Source organism: Elgaria multicarinata, chromosome 22 (genome assembly GCF_023053635.1).
Source record: "Elgaria multicarinata webbii isolate HBS135686 ecotype San Diego chromosome 22, rElgMul1.1.pri, whole genome shotgun sequence".
Lineage (NCBI taxonomy): Eukaryota > Metazoa > Chordata > Lepidosauria > Squamata > Anguidae > Elgaria > Elgaria multicarinata.
The window spans coordinates 16,588,363-16,597,157 of NC_086192.1; the positions used below are offsets into that span (position 1 = coordinate 16,588,363).

At 48.8% G+C, this 8,795-nt stretch overlaps 1 protein-coding gene across 1 annotated transcript; it reads right to left on the reverse strand.

The window, feature by feature from the left end:
• Nucleotides 1-1,291: 1,291 nt before the first annotated feature.
• LOC134412517 (C-C motif chemokine 4-like) lies at nt 1,292-4,319 on the reverse strand. Its single transcript, XM_063146416.1, has 3 exons — nt 4,226-4,319; nt 2,722-2,836; nt 1,292-1,692 (listed from the first exon to the last, which is right to left on the reverse strand). The coding sequence occupies exons 1-3, from the start codon at nt 4,317-4,319 to the stop codon at nt 1,605-1,607; spliced, it is 297 nt and encodes a 98-aa protein (XP_063002486.1). The 3' UTR covers nt 1,292-1,604.
• Between the last annotated feature and the right edge of the window lie 4,476 nt (nt 4,320-8,795).

The window sequence follows — 8,795 nt, forward strand, 5'->3', positions numbered from 1 at the left end:
TCCAGGACTCATTTCACCCAAAGAATTCGCCACATGATGGCGATGTTGTACAGCTTCATAGGGACCAGCAGCATGGCTTCTTTTGCTGTTTGCATGTCTTGGAGAATACAGAGCATCAAGCCAGGCATTATTTGTATTGTATAGTCAGCCACTATGCTTGGGTTTAAAAAAACAACTCAGCATACATCCCCCCCCATCCACTTTTCATTGTGACTGCGGGACAGACAGAGGGGAAGAGGAGAATTCTCCCCTCCCCAACTGTGAACCCACAATAACCCCCCCTCCCAGTGTATGGCTAGAGAGAGAGAGAGAGAGAGAAATGCTCTCGTTGGCACCCAATTGGTCTTCTATCGACTTTTTCCCCTGCCTAAAATTGCTCTCCAGCTTTGCTAATATAAAAGCCGCTGCGTTCCCCTCTACTTCTTTCTTTTAAGGTTCCCCCCCCCCCGTTTTTAATGCTCGTTTCTTATTACTAAATTTTTAAATTGTTGCACACTATCTTGCTGGCTTTTTAGCAAATAAGCTAGTTTACATGTTAATAAATGATATGAGGTGCTGTTCCCTACTTAACAGGGAACCTGTGTGTTTTGCTTCAGACTGGAGACAGATCCAGGTAAAAGCTGAACTCTAGGTTTCCAAAGATGGAGAATGCTTTGCCCAGCCATCTTCAGTGGAACCTGAAACTGGTAGAGCTTTATCTAATTAACAGTGCAGTCTACTCAGAAACGCATCCCACTGAGCGCTTGTCAGGGTGCCTGTGCCTGCTCACTCCTCCTGCAGCCCACCTGCAACGAAATGCAGGATTTGTGGCTCCTTAGACAGTCCTGATTAAATGTGGGTACGATTACATGGCTGTTCTTGTAGAATCTTTTCATTTATTGTTTGTTATTTTGTATTGTAGCTTACTCTTTTAACTGTTTGTATTGCATTTTATTCTTTTAACTGTTTGTAATGTGCTACGAGAACGCTTGTTCCTGGGCAGATCAATCAGTTAATCATTATGGAATTTTTAAATTCTGGTGTTATCTTGAGCTAGTTAGACTGCACCAAGATTTAGCCTGAAACACCTTTGGAATTGCTGGAACGGAGTCTTGCAACATGCGGACTAATAATAAGAAATGAGCCGGTCCCAGCCGGAGCTGCTTCTGGGATTCTGAGGCTGCTCAATTGGAGATGATCTAGAGGCAGAATTACATCTTTTGCCTCAATCCATATGCAGAGTTTGTAAAGCGGGGAGGAGAAATCAGCATTCAGACTTCAACAGAACTAGTAGGAAAAGATTTATTGTGGAAATTTTTATTCTGTGTACTCAAATATTATAAAAGTATAAAATGGCTGCCCACTTCGGGTCCCCTCCTAGTTACATTAATAAAATAGTTGCATAAATAAATAGCAGGAAGGGAACCGTCGCCCTGAGCAAAACACTTTAAATAAATTTAAATTATCTTCACATGTCCCTGAGATTCAACTACAACCCCGTGCCCTACAGAGAGCCGGTGAAGCGGTGACGTCCCTGCTTGACTCGGAAACAAATTCTGCAGGAAAACGCTGATATCCTTTGGCCTTTAGCTCCGCTGGGAATAGCGGCTTGGTTCCAGCTCTGCTCAGTTCAACTCCAGCTGATTCACGTACTCTTGTACCCATCGGTCAGTGGGGTTCGCACAGACCTGCCGGCCTTTCCGGGTGATGAACCTGGAGGGAACCAAAGGAAAAAGAAGATGGTCCTCCTGCCGCTGTCTTCCGACACTAGTGGTGCTGTGATGCGTTTGGCTTTCTGCCCATCACCCCCCCACCCCACTCCAGACACCTCCATCTCCACAGCCTCCCTCCTGGAAGTCTCTCACGTGCTTGGCATGACAGGCAACACACGCGCCATTAGGTGCAGCATCATAAAGCTTTTATTATTTTATTAATTTATTACATATCGATGGCTAGAGCAGACTTTCCCAATCTGGTGCCTGTTGAATGCATGGGAGTGCAACTCCTACCATCCCCAGGGGAGGATGGGGAGGTGCCGTCCAACCTATTTGGAGGGCACCGGCTTGGGGAGGCTGCTTGAAACGCAGTCCCTCACCCAGGAAGCACTGCAAATCACATGCTCCAGCTGGGGAGCTGGCTCTATGCGCACAAGGCACGGCCTTCAAGATCAGGAGCATGTGTTTCGTGTGTGTGTGTGTGTGTGTTTAAAAACACACACCATAAATTAATCAAGTTCAATTCAAAAGGAAGTGCACCAAGATGCTGTAGCGCACAGACTTACAGTATCTCATGTGAGCCCATTTTAACCAGAGGGTTCCTCAGAAATCACACACCTGTCCCTGACACCTTTTCCCAGGAATATTCGACATCGCTCACATTTTTATCTTGTTTTGTTCAAACAAAGTGTGCGTACTTACAGGCCTTTTAGTGACACTGAACAGTAAGGTACACAAACTAAATGTTACCTAAATTGCACAAATGCAGTGAGTGTCAGGATCAGGACCGCTGCAGGCGGGGAGGACTTTTTTTTAACTTCCCCTCGGGCTGCAATCCCAGTGAAATCTGCCCCCATGTGAGTATTCGTCACCACTGGCCGTGTTGGTTGGGGCTGATGGGAGTTGAAGTTCAAAATGTCTGGAGGGTGCCCAGTTAGGGAAGGGCGAGATAGGGACATGTTTTAGCCTGCCCCTGTTTTAGCCGCCCGCCCACCCACACTCCCACCGCCTCGGAGGTATTACTTACACAACGCCTGGCTTGGAGCATCTGCTGCTGGTCTGATAGTAGCTGGTCACAAAGTTGCGTGGGAGCTTCCTGAGCGTGTAGGTGAAGCAGCAAGAGGTCGGGGGGTCGGAGCCCACTGGGAGAGAGCAGAGAGCAGGATGAGTGCCGGGGGGGTGGGTTTCTCCCTAAAAGCAGAGGGCTATGGGCAGCCTGGGGCCCTCCAGGCGTTTTGGACTGCAACTCCCAGAATCCCTCACCACTGCCCATGGTGTCTGGGGATGATGGGAGCTGGAGTCCAAAAGAACTGAAGGCTTGGGGAAGGCTGGCATTGGGCTAAAACGCCCGCCAGGAATTCAGATTTACATGGGGCAGGGAATGGGCCCTGAGGATTCAGTGGCGGTGGGAAAGAACTCTGTGCATGCTCATGCAAGCGCCTTCTTGACGTGCCCCAGCACTGTAAACGGGGCTAAGCCCCGGTGGGCCCGAGTCAAGGTACGGGGTGCAGAGCTGCACTGGGCCAGGCGTGAAATTGAAGGACCGCCTTAGGCAAACAGCTCTGCGGAGTTCAAAGGGCCTGGAGAGGTCGCCTCCCCTGACCCCTGCGGCGGCGCCTGATGGAAATCAGCCCTGACAGGAGAACTCGCCCGAGATGGGAGGCAGACCAGGGGGGAAGTTTCCCCTTGGGAGACGGAGATCTTGAGACACGTGCGCCTACTTGGCAGTAACCTGCACAGGGTTCAGGGAGGCTGACTCTTGTGTAATTGTGCCCAGGCGAGGGCTGCACCAGAGGGGTGGGGTGGGGGTGGTGGACACGGGGTTGCTTGCGGTGGGCAGGCACCCTCCTTTCCTAGCACACACACACCCCACTGCTAATCTGTGCTCAAAAATGCTTTGCAGGTTTTGACGCACTACAAAACCCCAAGGGCAGAGATGGTGGCAGGATGAGGGTGCTGGGGGTGCTGCCGCCCCCCTTTCCAGCAGCAGCAGCAGCAGCAGAAGCTCTGATGATGGTTTTGATCTGGTCTTTGCTCTCTCTCTCTCTCTCTCTCTCTCTCTTCAGCCTGCAAAACCTTCCCTGGAAAATCTCCAGCAGAAGCAAACTGCAGCACCTGGTGGGTGACGCTGCCTTTGCCAGATCAGCCTGCCTCGACCTGGTGCCCCCCACCCAGTGTGTCGAACTACAGCTTCCACCATCCCCAACCAGCATGGCTCACACTGGCTGGGGCTGGTGGACGCTGTAGTCTAACCCATCTGGAGGCCATGAGGCTGGACTAGAAGACCTCCAAGACCCCTTCGAACCCCCCCAGTTCCACCTGTGTGTGTCCCTCTTGCCCTAATCAGCCTTGGAACCGTAGATCGTTTCCTCGGAGCTGGAAGCAGGACCGCCACTCCGGGGTCACACTCACGTCCTACTTTGAGCTCTTGGTCAACAGATTCAGCAGGTTTTGAATGAAGGCACGCTGCCCTCGTGCCTCCCCGCCTCTTTGGCCGGCAAGCCCGCCCATCCCGCCGTGCGGAGACTGACCTGGCGCTGAGGAGGCGCAGAGCGCCAGCAGGAGCAGCAGCAGGAGCGCCAGGGCGCACGAGGAGGAGGAAGAGGACGGGGACGAGGACTTCATGCTGCTGCTGCTGTTGTTGCTGGTGCTGCGGGGGCCGGAGGAGCTGCGCGGAGCCGGGCTGCTGCGGGGCTGTCTGGTGCCGGCTCTAGGGCTGCGGGAGGCTTTTATGGGGGGCCCCGGCGGCGGGAATTCCGCGCGGGATGAGCTCACCGCGAAAGTCCCGGCCCGAGGAAGTCCCCGCAGGGGCGGAGCTTGGCCGGTGCCCAGGAGGAGGAAGGCGCACCAGCAGCCCGGGCTGTGCCGCCACTGCGGGCGAAGCAGCAGGCGCGAGTCCCGTGCGCGCAGCGGCCCCAGTGGCGCAATCCGGGAAAAGCACGGATGGCAGAAGCCAAAATGCTTGCGGCTGTCTCAGTATGGACGGATGGGCTGGCACCCTAAGCTGAGTAATGAAATCCCTCTTTTGCAAGACACAATTTAGAACAAGTAAACCTAATACAGGTTATCTGTTTCGTTTCACCCTCTGTAATTCCTTTTTTAACGTGAAGAAGAAGGAGTGGCAGAATTTCACTGCAGAAAAAACAATCCAATCTCTTGTGGTCTCTCCTGGCAGGAAACGGCCTTTTCACAACTGTCCTGGAATTTCCTACGGTTTCAGGAAGAAAGGAATGTAAAACAACATATAATATATATATATATTAACCTACTTTGTATCTTAATCAGGCTGGGGATTATTTTGCTGACGAAACAGAAACACATTTCAACCACGGACTTTGCTAACTTTCCAAAAATAAACTTAAATTTAGCCGTGGAAATTCAAATAACCCAGCATTTAAAAATAAACACACATTTGCTTTTCTCACTCAAGAGCAGAGCATCTCCAGAAAATCAGGATAGACAAAAATCACTTTTTCCAATACAAAATACAGGAAGGAATATTTATTTATTTATACTATATTTATATCTTGGCTTTCCCCCTTTTGTAGCCAGAACTCCCCTGGAGGGCCTTAGTTTGGAGAAGGCTGTTTCAAGGCCTCCATCGTAAACCTGGAGAATAAGCCCAGAAGTCAGATTCCGGCTGGACATCAGGAAAAACTTCCTGACTGTTAGAGCAGTACAACAATGGAACCAGTGAGCTAGGGAGGTGGTGGGCTCTCCCACACTAGAGGCCTTCAAGAGGCAGCTGGACAACCCTCTGTCAGGGATGCTTTAGGGTGGATTCCTGCAATGAGCAGGGGGTTGGACTAGATGGCCTCATGGTCCCCTTCCAACTCTGCTACTCTATTCTATTCTAACCTGTAAGTGACGCTTTGCCACCTCTGTCAGGGCCTGGGTCCATCTAGCCCAGTATTGCTGACACTGACTGGCAGCGGCCAGCCCTGCCTGCTGCTGGTGATGGGACCTGGGACCTTCTACATGCAAACTCAGGGGCTCCTCCCACTGGGCCATGAGGAGGCAGCTGTGCACAGTACTAATTGGCTGATGCCTGTGACGTCACAAATGTTTTTCTCTCCCCACTGCCAGAACAGGTTTGCAACTTGTCCTTTAGAAAAAGGTGGCAAATGAACTCTTAAATGAATAACAAAAAAAAGCATCACTTTAGCTTATTTTTAAAAGGCAGGTGATCCACTTGAAATATGGGGCAGTAGCCACGGCTGATGACTCTTATCAGTCCAAGCGCAGCTGTCCAAGTATCAGAAGCCAAGTGACTCCCATTTTTATGGGATGTGCGTATGCAGCGCAGTGCAGGCAACAAGGCGTACAATTTTCCAGGTATTCTTCTGCCTTCTAAGTCTCCTTCCTTCATACTCAAGCACAATCCTGCTTCCCATCTGCTACTCTGGTAAGATGACAGTTTCTCCCTTCTGAGTCCTGCTTTCACCAAGGGGGTGGGTGGCTGGGTGGGTGCTCAGTGCCCGTCTCTTCCTAGCTTCTGATTTGAGGGTGGGTGGGTGGGTGGAGCAAGGAGAAAGAGTCAAGCACATGGAAGGAAACTCAACATTGGCATCGAAACATACTGTGTGTAGACCGATAAAACGGTTGTGATTGCTAACAACAATCTTGAGGATGTACAGTGTGCAACAAGGAGGCAGTGGAAGCAATTTTGGCGGGTAATGCCACGGGCACATGACACCACACTGTACAGGGAAGGACAGCACAAGTGCCCCCTTGCATGCAACTCTGCCCTCCCCCCACCCCTGCAATTGAGGGGACGAGGGGGGGTGTATTCCTGGCACTGCCACCTTTTCCTTGGTAGGGCTCCTGTGCCACTCACTGATGCAGGACGGGCAGCACTCCAGGGGGGCGGAGCCGTCCTCAGCGTTTCCATGCCAGCAAAAGTCCCACTGGCTGAATTTCTTCCCAGCATACGCTATTTCTAGATCCAGTCAGCTTCAGATCAGTTCTCGGTTTCTTTTTCCATGGTAACCGGCTCATTTCATTGTGCAAAACTGATGCCATCCTGACTCATTCCCCCCCAAAGCCAGTCTTTCATGAGCAAGCATAAAAAAAGGCTTCGTGAATGAAATGAATTTCATTGACAACTTCAATGAGTGTGCAAAAATATGGCTGTGTTGACGAGTGACTCATTTGGTACTTTCATTTCATGGAGAAGGCGGCAGACCCGTGCCAAGGATGTCTCCAAACCAGCCAAGATTCACTGCAATTTAATGTCCTTTCCAGAGTAGCTTCTTTTCTCTAGAACTAGAACTGTCCTCATTCACTCGACCCCCAGTTTTTGAGAATCCAAAAACAGATGTTTGTTCAGTCCACACACTTCGCCACTTCTGGTGCAATGGCAGTAGGAGCAAAGGGCCGGCTCTCCCATTTGACAGAGTGAGACAGCTGCCTCAGGAGGCAGATGCTGAGAAGGTGGGAGACCCCAGCGAGGAGAGGCTCGTGTGAGCCATTCAGCCTGCTTTGCGCCCCTGAGCCTGGCCTGCTGCCCTCAGGTGCCGTGGAAGAAGTGGTACCGGTGCCGGTGTTGAAGGAAGAGTCAACAGCCACTCCGGTCCCATTGAAATGGGGGTGTGGGTACAGGGTGGGTGGGTGCCGCCTACCCATGAGTGGATCTCCAGGGTCAGTTCCTACGGAAGCCCACCATTTGGACAGCCATCTGTCAGGGATGCTTTAAGGTGGATTCCTGCATTGAGCAGGGGGTTGGACTCCATGGCCTTGTAGGCCCTTTCCAACTCTGCTATTCTATGATTTCCCACCTCCAGTCTGTGCTGTTTCTGTGCAGATTTTTTGTTAAAAAAATACTTAAATAAAACCCATATGGCGTTTCTCAGGGGCCATGTTTGTTTGTTTTAATCCATGTTTGGTACACATCCAACCGTTGACTGAAGTGTCTGTGCACATTTTTGAAATGTATTCAGTTTTATTTGTGTGCTTTTCAAATATGTGGATTTTATTGGGGGCACGTTTTTCCTTTTCTCTAGAACTGACTTCATTCACAGCCCTCAATTTCTGAGAATTACCATTACCCTGAAATTGGAGAAACCCACTGAAACAAAACAAGACCCAATGAGGCAGGTTTCTCACACATTCCTGGTGCCACCTTGTCCTTTGCCTCAGGCAGTAAAATATCTCAGGCTGACATGAGCTTTCAGGTGTGAATTGATGTAGAGCTATTGTCTCGCATGATTTGGGGGTGTGATTTATTTTGTTGTTGTTTTTACATTTTTATTCTTTACTTTTTGTTCGCAAGTATAGCAGAACATAATAACAGAAGATAGTGTCGCTTCACATGACATTAACAGAAATTCAGCACTCACGTCTTAAATATATGCATTAATATAAGCAGTCCATATATCTGAATAGGTATCCAGAAGAAATTGACAACTCTGGAAACTGACAACTCTGGAAACTGACAACTCTGCACTCCTGCCCAAGTTCCCAGATTGTCTGATTGTCATTATGCTTATTTATTTATTATATTTTTATACCGCCCAATAGCCGAAGCTCTCCAGGCAGTTCACAAAAATTAAAACCATAGTGTCCACTGTTTTGGACAACAGTGTCCAAAATCCTGACGAACCCTTAAAAAATAAAACCCGATGAGAGAATTGAGTTTGAATATGGAGTAGGAAAGATTTGGCATGAGTCAGCGTGACTAGATTCGCCACGTTATTTTATTTTACTAAAACTGAAAAGGGATATTGAGTAAGCTACAAGGAAGGTACAGAAAACTCTGAGCGGCAGCCATTCTGACAGAGCTACATCAAACTCTCATTCCCTGCTCAGCTTAATTAATACAGATTTTAATTTTAGAATCAAGATAGAAGTAATTATACTTCTGTTGACAGCCAGCATTTCATACTTAAATCTGCACTTACTAGTCATAGATATGTTTTACAGTGATAATGCATTGACACAGTTTAATTATTTAAAAGAAATTGAAGATAATAATATACGAAAAGCAATTTAATAAGCTTTTATTGTGTATCTTCTGGTTAACTAGTCATCATATTTATAATATACACCTTTAAAAATTAAAAATATTCTCACAAAATTTATTTATTTATTTATTTAATTTAA